Source organism: Sprattus sprattus, assembly GCF_963457725.1.
Source record: "Sprattus sprattus genome assembly, chromosome: 1".
Lineage (NCBI taxonomy): Eukaryota > Metazoa > Chordata > Actinopteri > Clupeiformes > Clupeidae > Sprattus > Sprattus sprattus.
This window is the reverse complement of record NC_137920.1, coordinates 60,898,795-60,923,002: the sequence shown is the minus strand read 5'-3', so window position 1 is coordinate 60,923,002 and position 24,208 is coordinate 60,898,795. Positions and strand designations below refer to the sequence as shown.

Genomic DNA, 24,208 nt, shown 5'->3' with positions numbered 1-24,208 from the left:
CCCCCACCCTCCCCCTCCCCTTGGAATGAATGAGAGCCACACTCTCTCACGCCAACCACTCCTCCCCCACCCCTCAGACCAGGGAGGCCCGCCTCTCCTGTGGTATGTCATCCAATAGCTGCAGCAGCAACTCGTGGAGGGGCGTGGCGATGGTGCTGTAGCCGCCGGCAGTCAGGTGCAGGTAGTCGAACATGTCTCTGACCGAGACGGTTCCGTCGGAGTGGAGGAACGCGGCGCTCATGTCCAGGAACTGGACGGGCCCCATGTGGTCCAGCGCCGAGCGCAGCAGGTTGTTCACCGCCGCGTTCTTCTCCCGCAGAGGGTTGGAACGTTCCCCCCGGGGAAGCAGACCCTGCGGAGAACCGAGACAGCAAGAGAGGAAAGATGACGAAGAGAAAGTACAAAAGATGGGTGCTGTCTGGTGGCAAGGCAGGTTTATTTATCTGGCACATTTCATACATATTTGGTAATTGAACTAGCTTTACAAATGGGCAGACAAAAGAACATAGAAAAATAAAAGACGAGAAAAGGGTAGAGAACAGACACATTTTGAGCCTAGATTCTGGAGTCTAGGGGACTGGAAGAGGATGACGAGGGTGAATCACTCACTTTGATTTTGAATCATTTTAGTCTTTTTGAAGCTGGCTTTATCCAAGACAACAGGAAAGATACTATATTTACAAGAAAATGTGCCCATATTCTTGGTGGCTGTCTGTCAATTTAGCTACATGGGCCGACAAGTTTCTAGATAATGAAATTCAGGATGACCAGGCAAGGATCAGGCAATAATGCATCTTAGCCCATTGGCAACATGAAGTCCTTTGCCAAAATCCACAACACAAGACAAAAAGACAGAATACATCTAGACGGCACAGTGGAACAGAGGAGGCAAAACGCTGAACTTAAAAGAGATGGAGACAGTCAGTGTTTGGAGAGATGAGATTTTGTGTGTAAAAAGGGGGTAGAATGTGGCAATGGCTTTAGGACATCTGCGGTAAGCATCTCTAATAGTCTCACAACTCAATGTTGGGTTTAAGATGGTTAACAGTAAACCACATGCACCGCTGTGTATACCTAGGCAAGACATAATTCTGTTAACTCTTGAATGGATATAAATGTTCACTGATAAGATCCAGAATGCATAGAAACATGCATGGCTATGACTACCTCCCAGTCTAAGGCATTTTCTTACGTGTTGTTATGCTACGCCCTCGGTTTGGCTCTATTTAACCACAGTCATACATGTTTCTGGCTCAAGTATCAGTTTTGGTTTGGTTTAGTTGCTTGGTATAATTGTATTCAACAGTACCTCTGCTTTTGTAATATGTCATTATTTCTACACTTATATTATACAGAAGTTACAAATCCAATACCAATCAAAATATACATTACTGTGCAAAAGTTTTAGGCAGGTGTGAAAAAATGCTGTAAACTAAGAATGCTTTCAAAAATGGAAGTGTTAACAGTTTATTTTCATCAATTCTTCATAAATTAACAAAATGCAGTGAAGGAACAGAAGAAAATTCTAAATTAAATCAAAATTTGGTGTGACCACCCTTTGCCTTCAAAATAGCATCAATTTTCCAGATACACTTGCGCACAGTTTTTGAAGGAACTCGGCTGGTAAATTGTTCCAAACATCTTGGAGAACTAACCACAGATCTTCTGTGGATGTAGGCTTCCTAAAATTCTTCTGTCTCTTCATGTAAACCCAGACAGACTCGATGATGTAGAGATCAGGGCTCTGTGGGGGTCATACCATCACTTGCAGGACTTTCTGTTCTTCTTTAAGCTGAAGATAGTTGTTAATGACATTGGCTGTATGTTTGGGGTTATGTTCCTGCTGCAGAATACATTTGGTGCCAATCATACGCCTCCCTGATGGTATTGCATGATGGATTAGTATCTGCCTGTATTTCTCAGCATTGGAGACTCCATTCATCCTGACCAAATTTCCAACTCCACTTGCAGAAATGCAGCCCCAAACTGGAAAGGAACCTCTACCATGCTTCACTGTTGCCTGCAGACTCTCATTATTGTACCTCTCTCCAGCCCTTTGGCGAACAAACTGTCTTCTTCTACAGCCAAATATTTCTAATTTTGACTCATCAGTCCAGAGCACCTTCTGCCATGTTTCTGTACCCCAGTTTCTATGTTTTCGTGCTTAGTTCAGTCACTTGGCCTTGTTTCCTTGTCGGGGTAGAGCTTTTTGGCTGCAACTCTTCCATGAAGACCACTTCTGGCCAGACTTCCCCGGACAGTAAATGTCTGTACCTGGGTACCACTGGTTTCTGCCAGTTCTGAGCTGATGCCACTGCTTGAAATCTTCCGATTTCGAAGGTAAATAAGCTTGATGGGTTTTTCATCAGCTGCATTAAGTTTCCTTGGCTGACCACTGCGTCTACGATCCTCAACGTCTTCTTCAAAAGAGCTTGAACTGCACATTTTGAAACCCCTGTCTGCTTTGAAATATTTGTCTGGGAGAGACCCTGCTGATGCAGTATAACTACGTTGTGTCTTGTTGCTGTGCTCAGTCTTACCATGTAAATGGATAAAAAATAAACATTTATTGTTTACATTTTTCAAAGCATTCTTAGTTCATAGCATTTTTTCACACCTGCCTAAAACTTTTGCACAGTACTGTATACAACATGCGTCTTCTGAAATATAGTGAAAGAACAGTTTTCATATTATGTAGTTATTCTTTTATATGCATCTTAAACTTTGATGACCAAAAAAAAACATTCGAATACTATGTAAACACCAAAGATGGCGAAACGGTCTCTATGGACATGGGAATACCTGGACCGGTAATGCCTGAGACATCATCATTCACTTCATTATGCCATTAGCTGGGCTGGACTAAGGTGGGACAAGGAAGTGTTTTGCCCCATGTAAGTGAATGGGCTATGCACAGTCTGGGTTAGCTGTATAAGTCATAAATGATCATCATCTATAATGTTTGGTGTGGTATTTCATTGCATAAATGTAAAAACAAGGATCCTGATGGAACAAAGAGCATTGTCAGTCAAGACGCCAGCCAATCGGATCCAATTGTGGAGTCACATAACATATGGTTATGTGCCTTGAGCAGCTTAGTGATTTAAATGTTACACTGCTGTCAGTGCCAACTGAGAGGATTAAAAGATGTTCATTTAACAATTTTTTTATCATGAGTAAACTTGTGAAGTTCAATGTTTACAAAAGTCTGTATAAGGTTTTATTAATACTATAACACAATAGCTTTAATAATTACTGATATGGGTTCACTTCTGGAACCTTTCCTAGCTTACATTAGCTACTTGCTAAATAGCTTCATAACACTATGAACTGGGACCCTGACGTCTAGGGCTTGCCGGTCTAGGTCTCCCTTGTCTATGGTCACATCTTTGACAGTAGCTACTTCCACTTTGTGCGTGTTGCTTATGAGGTCTATTTGGTCAAAATCCATGTCTGGTAAGTAAAATTATTTGAAATTTGACTTCAGCTGACTCATTGCGACAAGTAATGTCAAAGTGTTAGTGGATACAAATGTGAAAGATTACAATAGAACATTCGATAAAAAATAACAATATTTGAAGTGAATTATCGAAATACTAAAGTATATTTAGCCTTCACTTCAGATTAAAGGCGTAATTGCCTTTGCGCAATCTTGACTCCAGAGTGTTAATGACGTACATTCATTCTACAATGCCAAACAAATGCAACTATACACACTAAGATGAGATATAAAAACTTACCAGGACAACGACTTTAGACCTGGGGAGGCATGAGCGTACATACTGAGTGATGGTCAGAATACCCCCTGCTACCTGTTCCGCATTGTGCTCGTGATTATTAGTTCCTACCCACAGAACTACCACCTACGGAGAAAAAAAAGCACAGCCAAATATATGATTAAAATATAACACTTGTTCCAAGCCTACAGCATTTCACATGCTTCCATTCTGAAGATATTAGAGTTTTACAAATAAAAATGCAATGCATAGTGCACATAATCCTTGCAGTGTTTCAAGCTCTACCATCTGGGGAACAGAAGGTCTTCCTCTGAGCTTTCAGTTGTACACTTCTACACCCCTGCTCATGATTCTAGAATTTTGCATGTCACTAAAAGACAAGTAGTTTAATACCTCTCCTCTGTGGGAAAGGACTGAAGGAAACATATGGTTTGAGTGTAGCAACGTATGACTGTTCTGCTTATTGGGGAAAAACATATGATGAATCTCTTTCTCTTCCTTTGGTGCACATATATGTATAGGATCTGTTGAAGTTGACGTATTTTGTCTCTCTGCTTCTCCCTCAATCTATTCCTACCCGAGGTCTGATGTTCTCGAGTTCTCCGTTCTGGAGTCTCCAAAAGACGTTGCAGGTGGTATCCCCTCCGATTCCAAAGTTAAGAGCGTGAAGAGGAGAGAAAAGCTCTCGCCACACCTGCAACAGCAACAAAACAATCATCATCATTTTCCAAACTGAATTGAGCTTTTTTAATAATATGTATGTGTCCTGTATAGCATTCTACTTGCTACTTGATACAATTAACTGCATAGACTTCATAGTACTTTTCCACCTCTCTGCTCACACTGTTACACTGCCATCTTTCAATGTAACTACTACTTCTTTACAGAGCCAGGGATCATCTCAAGCTTGGTGATAGCAGGCAGGTGATATTTAAGTTGTAGATTAGGTCTCCGACCACAATCAGTGACGTGCTGATGCATGAAGGCTCTATGATCTTTAATAATTACTCAAAAGCACACATTCTACGATGTAAGGACGTAGAAAATATCTTCCCTTTCCTTCATACAAAGCTAAAAATCTGTACAAAAGTATTTTTAGATGTACACCAGACATAGGAAGTAATGCTTTTCCCACTTTACTCCTAAAGAGGCCACAATTGAAGCAGCTATACCCAAAGGCTTTTCTACCATGAGGCAGCAGATTCCAATTCCATCCATGATAGATCCAACAATGGAGGGGATATAGCCTTACATATGTAAGCTGATAGAAATACACACAATGACGTATGAGCACTTAAGGAGCTAAATCAGCGAACTAAAAGTAAAAGTACATTTTTAAGATCATATTTAAGATTAAATAATTTAACACCAACCTCATACTGCTGCATGAGTTGAATCATAGAGTCTCCAACAAACAACACGTCTGGCTCGGCATCTTTACACTCCTGCACAAAGCGATTGTGCTGCAAACACAAACGAAGGAGAGAGAGAGAGAGAGAGAGAGAGAGAGAGAGAGTTATTCATCAGTTCAAATATAAAAACACGAAGGGCAAAACGGCATGCACCTTGGGGCTTTTCTACTCTTAATTTCAGCGTGGCTTTATCTATTGGCCAGAGATAGGCTAAAGCTCATCAGGAACGTGTGACAACAAAAACAGTGGTAGTGAAATGAGCCTGACACAGTGTGCACAGGCTGTGTAGTTTGGTTCTATCTCCGTATGAGCATTCAAACTGACAGAGATGGCTCGGATTTTTTTTTTTTTTTCAAAAGCCATTGTCAGCACTGTGCGTGGTGGGCATGTTAAGATGGTCAAAGATGATACAATTTCTTGTTAGTGTACAAGCACACAAGCACACACACACCTGGGACATCCACCGTCCGTCTCCTTGAACATCCTGAACTGGTACGGGCACAGCAGCAGGGTTTTGCTCCTCCCCACTCATCCTACATTCAAAACAACAGCTTTTAGCCCAATAGCCTAAATAGAACACTTAACAAGGACACTACACAAACAGTCATCCTAAGTCTGTGGACCATTACAACACACACACACAAAACATTAATATTGACCTTTGTAAGACTGCTAAATTATCTTCAGGTGGGTCTGCTTGCTGCTGAGTACTTTTTAAAAGAAATGTGTTTATGTGAAGTTTTTGGCACAGGTGCAACTGCTATTAAGGGGTACTGCTATTGAGTTTGGAATAATTTTCTGCAACTAAAGATGCATCCTTGTCGTTATGATGACAGGAGACGGTGACGGTTGTCCCCACGTTCTTGGCAGCGCAGCCCTTAGTAAAACGCACAAACAGTGCACTCTGCATTCGCTTTCAATTCTTTGATCTTCTTTTGCAACCTGCACAACAACAATCCGATTACATGACGAACGCAGAGAGTTGGACAGCTTCCACCCTGATCTCCAGAGATGAAAGACGAGACCATATGATCGCCGTATAGCCTCTAACACAAAGGACCCAGTTGTATGTTTCAAGGCCTCGGTCATACATGATGCTATGGGAGCTCGATGCTGACAGATAGGCTAGTAGGCACACTACTTCATGGCGGCCTGTGGCGAATAAGCCGAATGAAATTAATAGAATGAATATTCGTACTAAATAGGAAAACGTCGTGACGATATTAGTGCTTGCAACAAGACAGATAAAAAACAAATATGTGTGAAGTATTCTGACATTGGTGACTGCGAATCTGCAAGCAGTCGTTTTAATAGCATCAAATCTCATAAATCACACATCAGAGCAGAGTTAACTGGCCATTTCATATGTTCCAGGAAATAAGTATAAAATCCATCCATCCATTTGGATCTTAAACCTTCAAGTAACCAACAAATCCCACATGACCGTGATGCCTACCTACTAGGCGGTAAAGAAGATTTTGTTACGTAGACTGCACGGTGCACTAATGTCAGTCTGATCGAAGATGCTGGTGTTGTGGTGCGGATGTTGCTGTTACGAACACTCGGGTTCTCCTCCTTTGTTATTCTGCTAGGCGTCGAAGTCACCAACAGAAGTCATTATATGGCACCCTGTATGGTTGTCTTTGAAAGCGAATTACGCGACTGTTGCAAGAAAATCACAATTATTTTGGTAGAAGCGTGTCGATTGTCCATTCCACCCCTGCCTCCCGCTCTCTCTTCCAGCGTTACCGCCCTCGTCCTACACACTACTTCCGCCTCCAGAAGTCGTCGTCACGCACTTCCCATTAAAACATGCACCTCCTCTGTGCCCTGTACCAAAAGAGCATACATTGGCACCTAGTGGCGATGCTGTGTAAATTAAGGATAGAAAAAGAAAGAAAAAGATAAGATAGACAGACTACAAATCCTTGAAGATCGATCACTATCTATATATGATCTATCTATCTATAATGACTTTATTTTCCCATAGATTCAAGGATCCAATATGAAATCCAATCAGCAACATATGGAACGGTTAATTACTGTCAAAAATTCCAATGCACAAGTGGTGGATGCCATCCCAGCATGAGAGCGGCAGAAGCTAATGTTACTTTTCTGACCGCACACAGAAAACTATTTGACATGGTTTTCTATACTGGTCTATTGATTGACCACATAGCCGTATACATAATTTGTTCCTGCAACCTATATGTATTTGATACACATAAAGGCAGAATGGATGCCTACAGTAGGCCTACGCATATCAAGAAGATATAAGACTATTCGCCAGAGATTGGAGCGCAGGTTAGATTTTCATGAAATCAGTTTCACAACAACTCTTTAACTCCGCCTCTAAAAATGAGAATGTTCTACCTTGAGGAAGTCAGAATGGTAGTAACAACGCCGCACTAGACTCATTATCCTCACCTTTACCGATTGATTTGTGCATTCGAAAACCAACGACAACAGTATATTCTTAAAATCAGTCTTTCTTTTTGAGGTCAAGTTCAACCCATGATTCGAAAATGGATATGCTTGTTCGCTGTGCTGGCAGGTTTCGCCACGCCAGGTGAGTGAGTGTGGGTGTTTACAGGTCTGTCGACAAATTATGAGAAAAAGATCAGCACTCGGCTACTAGAAGTGAAATCCTCTTGCAACAGCTGGGCTGAGGCCATTTCAGGTTATGCTTCATTCCATTTTAACCTGGATTAGACTGTAGGTTATACTTTCAGATTAGATATTTCAACTATTTCATGACAACTAGGCTACATAGAGCTGTCCTGTAATGTTACTTGCAAAGTGGGTCCGCCATTTATAAACTAATCGCTGCCACACTCGTTCACTCTGGATAAAAGAACAAACACTTTTTTTGTGTGTTTAGTTTATAATCAAGGCTTTAAGTTAATTGATGACAGTCTTAGATACATGTAGCCTATATGGGAGGAAGTTGTTACATTTTGAATTCTTAGAGTGCGACACCTGTCCTACAGGGACTATTGGCATTAGGCGTATCTGATGCTGTCACCTGTCCAGGAACAACCGACTGACAAAATTCTCACGGAAGAGGTTAAATTATCCTTAACAGGGTGTTTAGATGAAGGATGTCATTCCTTCATCAACATTTGGAGGATAAAATAAAATAAAATGATATGCCTTTTTTTCAGGCAATAATTTCCACACACTTTCATAACATGATAAATAGATACAAAGTATCACTGCCATGCCCTGGAACAAAGTGAGTGAGTAATTAAGGACAAAGTATCATCCCATAGTAAGGAGTGGCCCAGTAGAGGAGATTTCATGACATTATTGAGAGATAGAATGTGTACCAATCAGTGCTGATATGTGGATTTAGTTGAATAGTAGAGGTGTGTTGTGTTGTGTTAATGGCGTTGTCAAAAGGAGTGTTGTTGTAGTGTGCATAGCTTAAGTCGAAATATTTGTTTTTGAGTCAGACATTTTTGTCAGTGTGTGGGTGTTGGTTGTTTGAAGGCCGAGGACGGTTAGGCCTGTTTGAATTACAATTCTAGAAAGTGAGTCTACATGCCATATATAATACAAATCATACCATTCAACTACTCAAACCATGTTGTTCGTGGTCCTTTCATAGTGTCAAGGGTTTGAATCTAGTAGAAATGAAGTGATGACTAAGCCTATTGTCAGTGTGAGCTAAAATGGTGACACTTGGCTTATTTGTTTTGTCAGAAACATGAGAATCTGTGTATCTGTTGGAAACAAGAAGACCGTACTGATTAAAATGGCTGTTTGGGTCTCCTGGACTGCATGTCCATTCATGTTCTCACTCTTGTGGTCTGACATGTACTGGCTTCACCTGTAGGCCAAAATCTGTCCCAAATATTATGTCACATTTCAATTTTATTTTGGAATTAGGTGCTGCCTAGTGATATTACTTATGAATAACCAAAAGTAAGCAGTCGCATTGAAAAAAAAAGTCTCTCTTTCGACAACAAAACAAATCATTAAATATAGCTGCAAGAAGCCCAGCAGGGCATAGTTGCCATGGAATCTTGGCAACTTGGCAAACATCCCACAGAGGCTGTCCAAAATATGAAGTGAAATGGCCACCTTTATATTTGGCAATTGTCTCAAGAGGCAACTCAAGCACCTTAAGTGGCCCTCATAAAACCATGAAATTAGGCATCATTATACCCTTGAATTGAAAACAGAATGTGAGCTTTTGAAGAAATTTAAAATGGCGAAATGGTAAGGGGCCCAGAAAGGACCTTACAAGGTAACATATTTGGCAGTTTTAATACACTCCAAAAGGAGGATCCCAAAACCTCTTTGACTGCAGGCCCCATCCCACTCACATATTGTCCTGAAAGCTGTAGAGGAGTGCCAGTGTGTGCCATGATCTAGGGTTACCAATCTTTCCAATAACAGCCTAGTAGAAATCTTTACATTTTAAAATATAGTATTATAATCTTGTGATACAGCGCATATACAAAGTTCTGAATGATCTATTCATTGCATCTTTCCTTCTACCTCTTCTCTAGATCAGGTTGTGTTATGTTGTTGATGTTAATGAAATGGCAGTATTACTTGTTTTCCTTGGGTGCCTAAGATAACCATTGTTCGTATCCCAGTTTCTCCCCTTACCCCAATACAGGTTGGTAACCCTGGGGGGGCAGTCCCACCCCCAACCCTTTCTCTTTACCTAACGCTGTTTTTGATCCAAGTCCTACCCTTCTTCCCCCACTATCAATCTTGTATGGATCCTATAGCTAAATGATGCCTGTAAGCTAATCTGTTTTCTCCTGACTGGCTTTTGAATGAATCCATCTGCTTGCTCCTAGTGGCTCTGCTACTCCCCCCTTCCCTCATGTGCGAATATTTGGACATTTTACAATCAAATCTCAATCTAAATTGTTCAATTCAAATCAATCTGTATTATGCCCATGTAAGTCAATTTAATGATAGATTTACAATAAAATACACAGATACCCAGGATACAGCTTTGCTAGCTTTTCCTTTGATGAAAGTATAGCATCAATCTGAATTAGCTTGTTTGAGAATAAACAAGTTGAGGTGAACTCTTTGCCAGTTAATGACAGGGACAGTAGGATTTATTTTTTGCAAGAGGGGCAAAACCAGGCACGCACAAAACTGGCAAATGAGGCAAAGTGCAGGCTTGGAAATTGCAGGCTGATGTTGGTAGACAACTTCAAGTTCCACAGTGTATTGTTGCTATAAGACCAGAAATGATGTTGTATTCCGAGTGTGACCACATTGTTTAATTTATTGAGTTAACAATTCCCTTTCAAGATGCAATTGAGGAAGCATTTAAAAGGAAATAGTATGTGGCACTGGTTTTGATTGATTTTTTCCCATTAAAATGCCCTTAAAATGGTTGTGAAGTTTTGGGCATCCCTTCTGAAACCCCTTCTGTATCAACTTCGTTGCTTCTATCTGCTGGCTTTAATATTTTTTTAGCTTAATTTCCCCTACAAGCAGCTTTGCTTCTTACCATCTTTACTGCTTGGCCCCCAAAAAAGCTGTTTTGATTCTGCGTCTGCATCACCATCGTCTGCATACATGCCCTTAGAATTGTAATGCATGGACATTGTGTTTATATCACACCATAGTGGATGATCCTTAATTAATCAGTATTAAATCAGAATGAGTATGCTACTTTCTATTTCTTATTTTCTAAATGCCCTGGACTGTACATTCCTAAACACAAACTACAGGATGCTACAAGAATTAGCCATTATGTGACACTGAGACTTTTATTGCTCAAAGGCTTTGCATCCAGATTGATTTCTAAGCAAAGTGTAATGTCCCGTGTTGCTGAAACAGGAGACTCTATTACGGGCCATTTAACCACAGGTGCCCCTTGCACACATTTTGATGATTAATTACAATAGAACAACCACTGTTTTTTTGTCTGATTCAGTGCATGTTTAGTCTCCCCTCAGCCAAAGTAAGAGAGAACTGTAGCTGTTTTAGCAGTGTGTTTTTGTACAGTGCTTATCAAACTGATTTTTTTTGTATGGTTTTTGTCCAGTTCTTTCAATGCAAATCAGTATCGAAGGAAAACTCCACCCTTGGTGGTGATTTGCTACAGGTGTTTTGGCCTGCCTACAACAAGTCACCTCTTGATTTCAAAGACACACTCCGGGGCAGTGAGGCCTGGTGAGCTCACAACTGGCAGCTGCCTCAGTAGTTGGATGGCTTTTTGCCTTCCCTGTCCTTCACTGCCTACTCAGCAGATTGGCACCTGCTGCTGTGGCTGAAACTTGCTGCTAGTATCTGTGGCCCTGAACTCAGTTGTGGCTACTGCTTTCTGTGATAGCAAGGCTTGTTGCTTCTGTCTGAAGGGGCAGTGGTGTAGTCTCAGCACTGGGTCTGAAACCACATTTACACATAGCCGGGTATTTACAGAAACTAATATTTCTGCCCCCCGTTTTTTTTGTACACACAAGATCGTTCAAAAAAAAAAGTTTCTGTTTACATGAACCCACATAAGTTTGGAAGTTCTCATGCCATTCCTCCGGGAGGCGACGTTGGCAGGCCTCCGTGCAGTTCTTTGCCTGTGCTCCTCGATATAGAAAAGCAGTTGTGTTTAAATGCAAACAGGCCAAAAGCGTTTGCATTAACATATAATTGAGCACTACCTTAACAGCATACATGATCAGTAAGCAAACTAACTGTAAACATAGGACACTGACATGACGTGATGCATTTTAAGTCACCTACTTAAAGTTTTCAGAAATCTCCACTTTGGCCGGAGTTTTTAGAAATGTTCGTTTTCCGTGATAAAACCTCAGTTTTCGTGTAAATGAAAGGCCAACCGCATGAAAATATATGCGTTTTCCCACCGTGTAAACGGGGTATGAGATTGAGATCATAGGTAATTTTGTAGTAGTCCATTACTTGATCTTATAGGCCTGCTTGAGACTCCTTGTATGTGAGACCCACGCTCTTGTGGTTTCGCTGTTTTATGACTGCATCAAATCCATTTTCACAGTTTCAAGAAATATTCCCCTGGGGCCCTCTTGAGTTAGAATGAGAAGTATGAATGTGATCATTTATTTGTAAGATAATTTTTGTGTCCCGCTTGCAACTGAGTGCTTGCGTGTGCTTGTGCTTGTGCTTGTGCTTGTGTGTGTGTGTGTGTGTGTGTGTGTGTGTGTGTGTGTGTGTGTGTGTGTGTGTGTGTGTGTGTGTGTGTGTGTGTGTGTGTGTGTGTGTGTGTGTGTGTGTGTGTGTGTGTGTCTGAGTGTGTAATGCATCAATGTATGTTCTGTTCTCTTGGATATATTGTATGTGAATCGATTATGTCCATGACGGACTGTATATCAGAGAGAGAGAGAGAGAGAGAGAGAGAGAGAGAGAGAGAGAGAGAGAGATGTGTCCCGTATGTCCATCTCTATCTGTCTGTGTGTCTTGCTTATTAACCCATACAGACCTCCTGTCCCACAGGTATAGTCCAGGTGCGGGCCATAGAGGTAATCATGAGCCGGAAGGAGGTGGAGGCATTGAATGGCACGAGCGTGAAACTCCAGTGCACGTTTAAGTCATCGGAGCCCATCTCTGAGGACTCTGTCATCGTTGGCTGGAACTTCAGGCCTCTGAAGCCTGGCCCAGAGGAAACGGTGAGGCCACTCAGAACTGGGTATGAGAGTGGACACGCTTGTGGAAAGGCTTAATTTGGATTGGGGGGGGCGGACTCCACACAACAGGTCAATGTCCCTGAGGGTCACTGTAGAGTGACGCGACATTCTTCACAGATATTTTCCTGATATTGTTTGCACTCTTTGTAGGTTTCAGGTGTAGGGTCAGGGTGTAGCACATTTACTAAGGAATGGCTCTTGCCTCTGTTCTCACCTCATCTTCTTTCCTTTCCTTCAGGTGTTCCACTACCAGGAGGGCCCTTTCCCTCCGACTGAGGGCCGCTTCAAAGGCCACGCAGTGTGGTCAGGGGACATCATGAAAGAGGATTGCTCCATCACGCTCCTTGACGTCCAGTTCAACTTTAACGGCACCTTCGGCTGTGAGGTGCGCAATCCCCCAGACTTCCAGGGCATCGCAGGGGAGGTCGTCCTGAAAGTAGTAGAAAAAGGTGAGTGAATCACGGGATGGAATGGGTGATAAAGACTTATAAAAATAGACCAAAATAGACTTGGCTGACAGGGATGTCATCACTTTTGGAATGTTCTGATTGGTCGATACATGGTAGAACCATGTTTGAATTTTATTTGCTAAATACAGAGCGCAGTAGAGTCCCTGACTCGTATTCTCTTAGGGTAGCTAATAACTACTAGAACAAGTTCACTCCCATATTATTGAGCTGAGACTAAACAGGCACTGTATATGATGTATCACATTATCTATGTGCACATGATCAAGAATTGTTGTGTTTGATGGTATTTACAGAGACGATTTTCAAAGATGGTGCGTATTTTGACATTTTTCTACTAATATAGGCTTGTAGAAGACACAACATATGTAGAATCTAGACTGATAGAAAAATTAGAACACAGTCTGTGTTTGGCTTAGTATCGGATATTTAAATCTTACCATTACAATCTTTCCATGCCTTCTCAAGCAAGAAAAGTGGAAATCAGTAGTCTTGCACAGGATGTAGATAGCACTGGGTGGAATAACACTGAAATCATTCTCCTGAAAACCTAATCAGAGCCCCACCATGAAAGATTAAATGTTGATCATCGGAATACCAAATATTGTTCTATTTGGATGGCAGTGTTTGGGTATTGCAGTGTCTTCTCTTCCCCTGTGTCTCCAGCTTCCATCTCAGATATCCAAATCTTGGCGGCGTCAGTAGGAGGTGCCATTGCAGTGGTCATAGTCGTCCTCATAATCTTCGTGTTGGTGCGGTGGCGCCTGCGCCTGCGTGATTACGACGAACCAGAGGGGGCGCTGCACGACTACGACGAACCAGAGGTGCCGCTGGGTGATGACAACAAACCAGAGGTGCCGCTGCGTGAGCGCACGCGGAAGGACCCCACCGTCTGGTGAGAGGCGCCCCGGGCCCCCAACCGAAACCTGCAGGGTTCTGGATGCTGGCTCCTGCCTACGGAGAATAAGGGGTTGTGGTCGTCTGGCACCTCTGGCTTTTTGAGGCTCCTGTCTTTCCCATAGGTTTCACACTTGGTCTTCAGCCACGCAAAAGGGAGCGAGACGCTGAGTTAGTGCGAAATATGAGTGTTACTTGACCGACAAATTTCATTATGGCAAAATGATGTACATATTCACGTACGTGATTTTGACTAGAAGCATTTAGCATTGTTTTATGATATATATTTTAAATACTCATAAAAAATACATATTTTTAATATTGTAATAATAGAAATATAACAGATCTTTTTAACAGACCTTTTTTGTTTCTTTGTATTGATAGATTTTGTAATTTTAATTGGCAAACAGTAAGGGAAAGTGTGGAAAGAAATAGAACTGGTTAAAAACCACAGTGCTATTCTGTACAAGTTCTGTATTCAACTGGCATCAATACAAACCAGGCTGTGTGCCATCATTCAAGCTTATTTACTGGTTTACAATCTCAAATCTGTAAGTCCCTGTTCCCTCACGGAGATATATTGGCTTCCAGCTCTCATCAATGGATTATTTTCTTCCTCAAATTAAAAGACAGAAAATCCATGTAGCATTCCTGTACAGAGGCCTTTGTAGCTTTGGTAGCCATTGGTGTCAGTTGAAAACAAGATGGTTGCATTCTCGTCCTACTGGTCTATTCCATTCAACCATTGCCCTTTTATTATTTATTTCACCAAAAATCTCTATGACTGTATGACGAGACTGCAGTCACACATTCTCTCTCTTATCTCCATCTCTCTCTCTCTCTGTTGGGAAACTGATCAGTGTGATATGACTCTAGGCATGATTGTTGGGATGTGGTATGTCTGGCTGGGGTTGAGTTGGATGGATGTTTTTCTAGGTTTTTGTTTTTCTTCTTCGGGTCTAAAAAGACTTTGGACTAACGTCTCCAAATGCTTCCTGCTCACTGCAAACAAATCAGATCGCACACTGTTGGTCCTGTGACTCGGGCAGTCAAAGACTTCTGAGACAGATCTTAATTCTCTCACGGAACATGGAAAAGGATGGCCATCTTGTCAAGAAGGACATGGGCATTCCCTTATCACTGTCTCTACTGGAGGAAACATGTCTTTGGCTCTCTCTCTGGGTTTACGCAAGGGTTTGTGGGTAATCAAAAGCCAACTACCTTTCTTCCCCAGGCTGTTGTAAGCCTTTAGCAGGTGGCCCTGTGTGTGTGTGGGTGTGGGTGTGTGTGTGTGTGTGTGTGTGTGTGTGTGTGTGACTGAGTTTTCTGAATACCTGTGCATATTCTGTGTGTATGTCTGGACATGTACCCCCTGTGTGTTCATAAACCCCCTGTATGTCAGCAAACCAGAGGAGGCCATTCACCTGATGGTAGTGGAGAAGGCTTTCGAGGTGGACAGCTCAGACGGAGGGTCCGAAGAGAGTAGCGATGGTGATGAGGATAATGACGAGGATGATGAAGATGACGATGATGACGACGATGATGATGACGATGGAGATGATGATGATGATGATTAGCACAGGTAACCTGAGTTATAGCAGGAAAGACAATAGAGGCAATACAGTCAGGTAACTGGCCATGCCTAACCCATCACAGAGGTGTCTAGCAGCACTGCTCAGCTGCTGCCTTAATTCTGCCGTTACTGTAATTCTATCATTGATATTCTTTGTTATTTAAAGTAAATTGTGAATAACACTGTCCATCCTGAGTTCAACACAAGGTGTCACTTGATCTCCTTCAGGTCTGCTGACTCCACCAACTGTATGTTTGACAGTTTCATTTCAGTGTTAATGATGTTTTTTGCAAGGCTTGATGGGAAATTTGAACTCACTTGCCAATGATCTTTCTAGTGCTGTCATGGACCAAGTGATGCAGTTGCTGCTGCTGTTGCAGATGTGTGTGTGTGTGTGTGTGTGTGTGGGCACGGGCCTGGGCCTGCAGGGAGGTTTATGTGTGCGAAGCGATTATCATCTGAGTCGATACCCAGAATGCTCTTCTCTGTTCCTGTGGGCATGTTGTATGATGAGTGGAGAGTGTGTGCGTGAGAAAGAGAGAAAGAAAAAGACAGAGATGTATTTACTGTATTGTGGCTCATGAAGGTATTTGTGTTTGCACAAAATGTGGGATGTCAAATTTGATTGTAGAATCGCACTGCCTTTTTGATATTCCTGTTTTAATTACAGTCAAACACACTGATCAACACTTAACATTCCCCATTTTCTATGAAATGTATAGATTTGATAATGTTTTAACAACAAATAAATTTGAGACTTTTCTGAGTACTGTTGAATTTCCTTTCATAGGAAAGAGTTAATATCTGGTCTGCAGCATGTATGTCATACAATGTCTACACAAGTGCCAATCCCTACATGGCTGAACATGTTTCCCAAACGTGTCCATACTTGTGTGGGGACACTGAAAGCCGAACGGATGTCTTTTTGCAGATCACCTCACTGTCCTTTATGTCATCCACATGAGGTGGAAAGGAGGAGTATAAAGGCCCATCCTGCCCTCTTCTCTTTCTTTGCACTTCTCTTACTAAAACCTGAATGGGCTGAGTTTGACAAAGGTCATCAAGCCTAATCCCTGTGTCGCAGCAACCCACCTCAGGCATCTCTGGCATTTGGTTTGGTTTGGTTGGGTTTGTCAGTGTGATTTAAAATGATTCCCTCTTTCTATGTTAAACATTAAAATTCGTTAGGACAAATCTCATCTGTCGAAACAGAAAATATGTTTGCAAATGTGTGAAGGAATCAGCATATTTCCTGTTTGAATTAAGATTCCATGGTTTATGAACATCACAGAGCCAGTCCTTTTATCTCCACTAGGTGGAGTACAATCCTCACCACTGAATCTGTGCATGACGTCTGCCCATGCTGGACCAAAGCCATATGCTCTTGCGTCCAGTCATCTGAAACAGTCTAGAAGTCCCATCTGAACCAGTCTAGAAGTCGGTTCCAGGCTGAGAGGGAATGCCAGGAGACGATAGAAAGGTGAATTTACGAGCAATTGCGGAGAGGGTGTTGATGCAACGTGGTGCGGGGAGTTGCTTTGAGGTTACCTATTGGTGCATTGATATACATCATAAATACATCTACTTTAAAGTTTCAAGCTTACCATTATTTACATGTAAATACTTACCTCTTATGAAAGAGGGAAGTTAAACCTCCTTCTCTAGCAGTGAATTGTTGTTATAAGAATTAGTAACAGACTGTTTACAGATCATTTACTGTCTGCGGTGCTTCTACAGGGCATCCAGATACAGCGTTACCAAACAGTGCCCTCATTTTGGTGAAGCTAGGCCGTTGTCTCCCTGACTCGTTTTAACAAAACAGCTGACGTACGTCAAGGCACTGGCTCTGAGGTCAGCAGCTAGTGCAGGTGCAGCACCTGCGTGGTGTCAGACTGGCCTCTCTAGTATGCTCAGAACAGCAGTTCCCAGTTCCTCTTTAGCATACTCAGAACAGTAGTGCCCATTCAGTTCCTCTTCAGCATGCTCAGAGCAGAGTGGTTCCTCAGAGCAATGGTTCCCAGTTCCTCTTCAGTATGCTCAGAGTGGAGTGGAGTGGTTCCTAACAGCAGTTGTTCCACAGAGTGAAGTGGTACCTGAGACCAGGGACGTGCACTTGGGGGGGAGGCTAAGGTTGCCCGTCTGCCCTCCTCGTTTTAAAACAGAATTTCATGTAGGCCTAGATTTAAAAAAAATCACCACCCGAAACATTTCATAAAGTAGCCTATGGGGAACGAGAGTGGAAGTGAGTAGGGGGAGGGTAAAGTTTGGGAAAGCCCCCTACTCTGTTTACTGTACCTGGCTACATGTAGTGCAGCATGCGACCGGGCCGGCACCTGAGAGCCTGCATGTTTGCCTCGAGATACTGTCACGGTTGTCTGGTGTGACTTGTCTTGTAATCGATGCGCAACCGCTTTGACGTAATAGGGAAAGGGTGAGTTTGAAGTTGAAATGAAATGAATAACAAACAAACAATCATCATCAAGTTATATGAAATTAATTCAATTCAATTCATTTTCATTTAATTTTCATTTTCAGTTTGCCACGTTTAGCCTTAAGAATCAGGCAGCTAGCTTGCCTACCAGACAACCAGCCCGTTACCACATGCAGATTGTTTTTGTGTCTGCTGATTGAACATTTCGGTTTAACAAGAAGATGGAATGCATCACATGAAATCATTTCATTCAAAATGGTTAAATGCCTAAATCCTATCACTGTTTTGGGTGTTGGTTAGTGTAGAGTGCGGTAGAAGCTAGAATGCCTAAGGAAAAGGGAAGGATTCAAGAGAGAGAGAGAATCAGTTAAAGGAGGCAGCAAAGGGAGCACATCTTTGCAGAGTTGGTTACAAAGAAGCAAACCAGCAGGTGAGACGGAGACATTGCATTGTGATAAAGATGCCGATGTGTAGGCTAATTAATTAATGTGAAACAGGCTCATATTTTCAGACTCATATTTTTTGCATACTATTATATTATATTATAGCATTTTATTATAATAACATTACATTTGAAATGAGGAGAAACCACAAGCCTCCAGACCAGAGGAAAATGTGGACCAGGAAACACATAGGTCAGGTAGTGCTGATCACCAAATATGAGATGGAAGGACCATGCTAGAAAGTACAGGGATAATGAGTCACACTAAATCACGTGTCAAACTCAAGGCCCGGGGGCCTGATCAGGCCCGACAAGCCATTTCATATGGCCCGCCAGCTCCTCAGAATGTTGCAAAAAGTTCCATTGATTTGAATGAGCAACGGTGAAATTTAATTTGGTTTGCCTAATTTTCCCTCAGGATTAATAAAGTATCCATCTATTTATCTATCAGAGCTTGTCCCACAATGCACTGTCCCCGCGTTGGTAGCATACGTCAATTTAGGGAGCGCTTGTTCCACTGTCCGGCCCTCGACTTACACCCATTTTTTTTATTTCGGCCCTCTGTGTATTTGAGTTTAACACCCCTGCACTAAATGATTGTAATCTTAACAATAATATAATTGGACAGATTATGAGCCAAGTACATCAACTGCAGACAAAGACAAAGAGCCATACCCAGATGAGAACAGAACAGACTTGGAGAACAGGGAAAGTAGAGATGACACAGAAAGGCAGGACAGGATGCCAACCAGGGAGGATGTTGAGATGGAGAGTGAGGCATAATCCATGAATACAGATTTTTAGCTTGGATACCAGCCTGAACTCCGCCCACAAAATTATATCTATGACATCGTCAGGCTAACAGATTTTAGTACAATCAGTCAAATTATCACATTTTCACATTCAGTCAAGCCTTGCTGTCCTATTGTGAAGTTCCCAAAAAATGCATAAGGGTGCTTATTTCAAACCCACTGGTATGTCCTCCACAGAATGATGCCATTCACAAATGAATTGCTGTATTCAAGTGTTCTATTTATTACTATTAATAAAGACCCTGCTCTTCTCAGTTCTCCATACAGTCCGGGGGTGGTGGGGGGTGTTGCCCTTTTTTCAGGTCAGAGCAATGACCCCTTCAAAATGCCTATGCACGGCCCTGCCTGAGAGCAGTGGTTCCCAATTGTTCCCTGCATGTTTCCAATATTTCCCTGCTCCACACACCTGACTGAAACTCATCAGTGGCACAGCGAAACATATCTGATTTAGCCACGAGCATTGTATTTAGACTTTAATGAGGTGCGTGTTGAGCAGGGACTGATGGAAGTTTGTACATACATTTGTGATCACATTTTGTGATTTTATAGGGAATATTTTATAATTCCTATAATATTTAATGCACAGCAAGCGATCTTACATGATTTAAGACAAAGCTAAGATAAATATGAGCACAGTGTAAGGAAAATTGAAGTGCTCATATTTCTGTGCTGGTTGGTGTTAAAGGCGTTGATGGTCTGTTTGTGGCTGTTCAGAACCCGCTTTGTGGTGAATTACGACGTGAGCGCTGAGATTAGTACAGAGACCCAGGGCAGGTTGTGCTCAGCATTTTGGCCTTTAATTTATTCCGTGACCTTGACTGAAACAGAGAAGAGAAAAGAGGAAATGAGCAGAGGAGGGAGGAAGGGATGGGGAGAGGGGCAGGAAAAGAATTGAGAAGAGATGCGAGGGCAAGAACGAGGGGAGTCAAGGTGAGATAAGTTTTCACAATTCATTTTCACGTCATCTAGGTGGTGACTGGATGTTCACGCTTTGTTATTACTCTGGGTGCAGTTGACACTCACCTCGTGCAAACGTCAGGGAGGACTGTGTGGCGGTAGGTAGGGGGTGAGTACTTTAAAACCGCCATATTGCACCTCATTGATCTTCCTTTGTGTGTCTATGTCATCTCCTTTAAGGTGTGATCATTTTGCGTGATCTATTCGTTTTGTAGGCGGTGGAAAAGGAAGGCGGGAGGCTGCTGTGTTTTGTGCAGGAATTTATTATATTTGCCTTTCACATAAATTGTGTGTGTGTGTGTGTTCATAAATGAGAGTGGAGGTGTGTGTGTGCCCCTGCGTCAGTAAGTCAGTGAATGCAGAGGAACTCGGCTCTCAGCTCTCTCTTCCTCTCGTTCCAGTTTGTAGAGCACCTCCTCCTATATCTTTGTGTGTGTGTGTGTGTGTGTGTGTGTGTGTTTGTGTGTATGCTGCCCCATCCCTTTGTGTGTCTCTCTTTGTCTCCTACCCATAATTACCCCCCCCCCCCCCGTTGTGTGTGTGTGTGTGTGTGTGTGTGTGTGTGTGTGTTTGGTGTGGTGTGTTCTTACAAGCATTGACTGGACATAGGACCTGTGATTGAGAAATATTGCAGCACTGGGAAGCCTTCCAGGAAAAGAGAAGAGAGAACAGGAGAGAGAGCCTCTTCAGCCACGGGAGGAGAGAGAGAGAGACAGAGAGAGAGACACACAGGGAGAGAGAGAGAGTGACAGAGAGAGAGACTGAAGGAGAGACGCAGAGTGAAGAAGAGAGAGAGCCTCTACAGCCACGGGAGGAGAGAGAGAGAGAGAGACACAGAGCGAGAGAGAGAGAGAGTGCTGCAGGACCGTGCCCCAGCCTGAAAAGTTTGCTCACAACTGCACCACTGCAGCCTACACCCGTAGCCAAAACGACACTCACAACTGCACCACTGCAGTCTCCTTCACACTGCCAAGAGTCAAAGCAGGAACGGCATCCAAGCTGCCCCACCAACTTTACTGTCCCACACAAACACATATTAAAACTACACCCTTCAAATATTCAAACCGTTACACATTTATCCTTGGAATATATTACCTAATAATTCAACTGTAAGACTTACAGTAAATATTAGGTTTTTGTTAAAGGTTACTCTGACTAAATGCAATGTAGATTTAGAAATGTTAATAGAAATGAATGTATAAATGCTCTATTATATTCTTTAGAATGTTCTATTTAAAATATAGAGCTGTATATCTTCAACAAGAGATTAATATTCTCAGCATTTAAAAAAAAAAATTGAGTTTCTTTTGTATTGGTTTATATAGTATATATATATTTTTTTACATTTTATATAATTGGTAGCTATGCTCTGGTTGCAACAGGTCATTCATTTATACATTAAACTATATTCAGTGGCATGTAATTGACATCTTTAAAAAATGACCTCATTAGAGAGATTGAGGACTTTCACAAATCTCAACAAACATAGACCACAGATAAATGAAAAGGACAGGACAACTAGGACTATTACAGAAGTACCCTGAATTTTAATTATTGTAGTTAATTGAATTTAATTGTATTCCGCCTAATGTGCATCGACTGTAATCAAAAGTTTAAATTGACCAGATCCATGTGATCACTCACCCCCACCCCTCCCATCCCCACCTAAAAAACACTTTCCATAAATACATCATAAACCCAGAGGAACCAATCATAAATAAAATATCAGCAACTTGACTAAATTGCAACAGAAGCAAAATCTGTTTGATGTGGCGACTAGCAGTGACCAGGCACTATCCATCCAAAGTTGAGCGATAGAAAACATTTTGAGACTTGACTTCTTACCTCTCCTCTCCTCTCCTCTCCCCTACTCCACACTGCCTTCCAAAGGACCTGGAAACACAGGAAAGACGAGGAAAGTTGGAGAAGAAAAAGAGGTGTCAATTGATGGGAGACCGTAAAGTCACCTGAAGCAATAGACTGTAGCCTTGCAGAGATGAAAAGTGAGAGACAAAAAGGGACTGAAGAAAGGATTCAGGTGAGACAGAGAAAGGTGTGTGAGAGACAGCATCGCTTCACGCTGTTCTTTCATGTACATGTATCCAGTTGTCATCAAGAGGTTCTTTATCTCTTCTCTCTCTCTCTTTCTCTCTCTCTCTGTTATCTGTTCTTTTACCCATTTATCCCTCAGTCTGTATTTCATCCCTCTATTCAGGTTGCCTCAGGATCAAATGAGAGAATCCCTACTACACCTCCCCTTTCCCTTCTCTGATTGCACAGGTATCTCACAACCTGTCTCTACACACACGGCCGCACACACCCGCACGACCGCGCACACACACACAAACACACACACACACACACACACACACAATCACAAACACACACACACACACAAACACACACTCTCTCTCTCTCACACACACACACACACACCACACATGGTACCCCCCCCCCCCCCCATAACTCTACATCTACTCACTTCTCTATCACCCATTAATGCGTCACCCCAACCCACCCCCAACCCCAGTTCACTCTGGCCTTCTGGGAAGCTTCTTCTGCAGTTTTGGCAGAATGTTATTTGTGGCGCAAGCACAAGGACTCTTACAGGCAGGGTTTCCCCCCCCCCCCCCTGTTTTTGTAGTAGTCAGCTCTGTTTCACTTAGTACTACTATACAGAGAGTCCGGGGAGCTGATGCAAGATGACTCAACAGATACTGTATTCTTTCTCTCCCTCTCTTTCTCTCTCTCTCTCTCTCTTTCTTTCTCTCTCTCCCTCCCTCCCTCCCTCCATTTATCCCTCTATCTCTTTCTTTCTCTCTCCCTTCCTACCTCTCTCCACCCCCCCCCCCCCCCCCTCTCTGTGTTTGCATGTCTGGCAATGCTCTGGAGTTTCTCCTCCGTAGTTAAGTCAACAGTAGGGAGTTTAAGCATTTTCTGCATAGTAAATGTAACAAAAAAAAAAACATACATTCACCTGCACTATTCACATGCATTCACACACACACACACACACACACGTGTCCATTAGGTCATCTTCTGGCTTCAGGTGCAGATTGTCCTGAGTCAGTAAAATCTGACACTGCAATAGGAAGGGGAAGGAAGATGCCACCCCTCCCCCATCTCCCCACTGTGGGTCTATCAATAACTCCATGTGAAAATGAGAGAGAGAAAGAGGGAGAGAGTGAGAGAGAGAGAGAGAGAGAGAGAGAAATGCAGAGTCATAAGAAACTCAACTCTGTCAATCTATCATGAGAAGGGGATCAGAGAAGTGCAGCCAGAGAGAGAGAGAGAAACAGAGGGAGGGGGGAGGCAGCCTTCAAAGTCACAGTCACTTTGCAGGTGAATGTACCTGCTACCAAATGCTAGCCCTAACATCCACATAAAAGCACCCACAGTGCTAGCAACTGTTTATTTCTATGTCTGTGTCCTCTCCCACCTGCTTCTCCTATAGACTAAATACAAGTTACACTGGGACATTAAACATTAAACCCATAGGACCATGTTATACACATGTCCCATCTGTAGTCTATGCCTCGGTGGGTGTAAACTGTGTCAAAAAACATCACATGAGGTCCCAGTGGGCTGCCCACCCCGCTGCCTGCCTCAAACCTGCATTGCAGAACTTCCTCTTGAGCCCCAGTAACACTGCCTGACAAAACTGCCTGAGTCTGCAATCGCACCTCAGAGAGATAGAGGGAGGGAGGGGGGAGAGAGGACGAGAGAGGGCGAGAGAGACAGAGAGAGAGGGAGGGAGGGAGGGACAGGCAGAGCAGAGGAGCAGAGAAAAGTTGAGTGAGAGCCAGATTCCAGCTTTTCTGCAACCGAGAGAGACAGAGAGAA

General features: G+C 42.6%; 2 protein-coding genes across 2 annotated transcripts; one reads left to right on the top strand and one right to left on the bottom strand.

Moving 5' to 3' along the window:
- Positions 1-73: 73 nt before the first annotated feature.
- Positions 74-6,757, bottom strand: pafah1b2 (platelet-activating factor acetylhydrolase 1b, catalytic subunit 2; the record flags this gene model as incomplete). The annotated part of the gene is made up of 6 exons (XM_080853359.1): positions 6,606-6,757; positions 5,601-5,682; positions 5,111-5,200; positions 4,315-4,431; positions 3,741-3,863; positions 74-352 (listed from the first exon to the last, which is right to left on the bottom strand). Exons 2-6 carry the CDS (start codon positions 5,679-5,681, stop codon positions 74-76), a joined length of 690 nt encoding a protein of 229 aa, XP_080709485.1. The 5' UTR covers position 5,682; positions 6,606-6,757.
- A 906-nt stretch (positions 6,758-7,663) lies between these two features.
- LOC308370777 (myelin protein zero-like protein 2) lies at positions 7,664-15,727 on the top strand (the record flags this gene model as incomplete). Its single annotated transcript, XM_080845487.1, has 5 exons — positions 7,664-7,718; positions 12,596-12,768; positions 13,025-13,235; positions 13,920-14,148; positions 15,553-15,727. 5 exons carry the CDS (start codon positions 7,664-7,666, stop codon positions 15,725-15,727), a joined length of 843 nt encoding a protein of 280 aa, XP_080701613.1.
- Between the last annotated feature and the right edge of the window lie 8,481 nt (positions 15,728-24,208).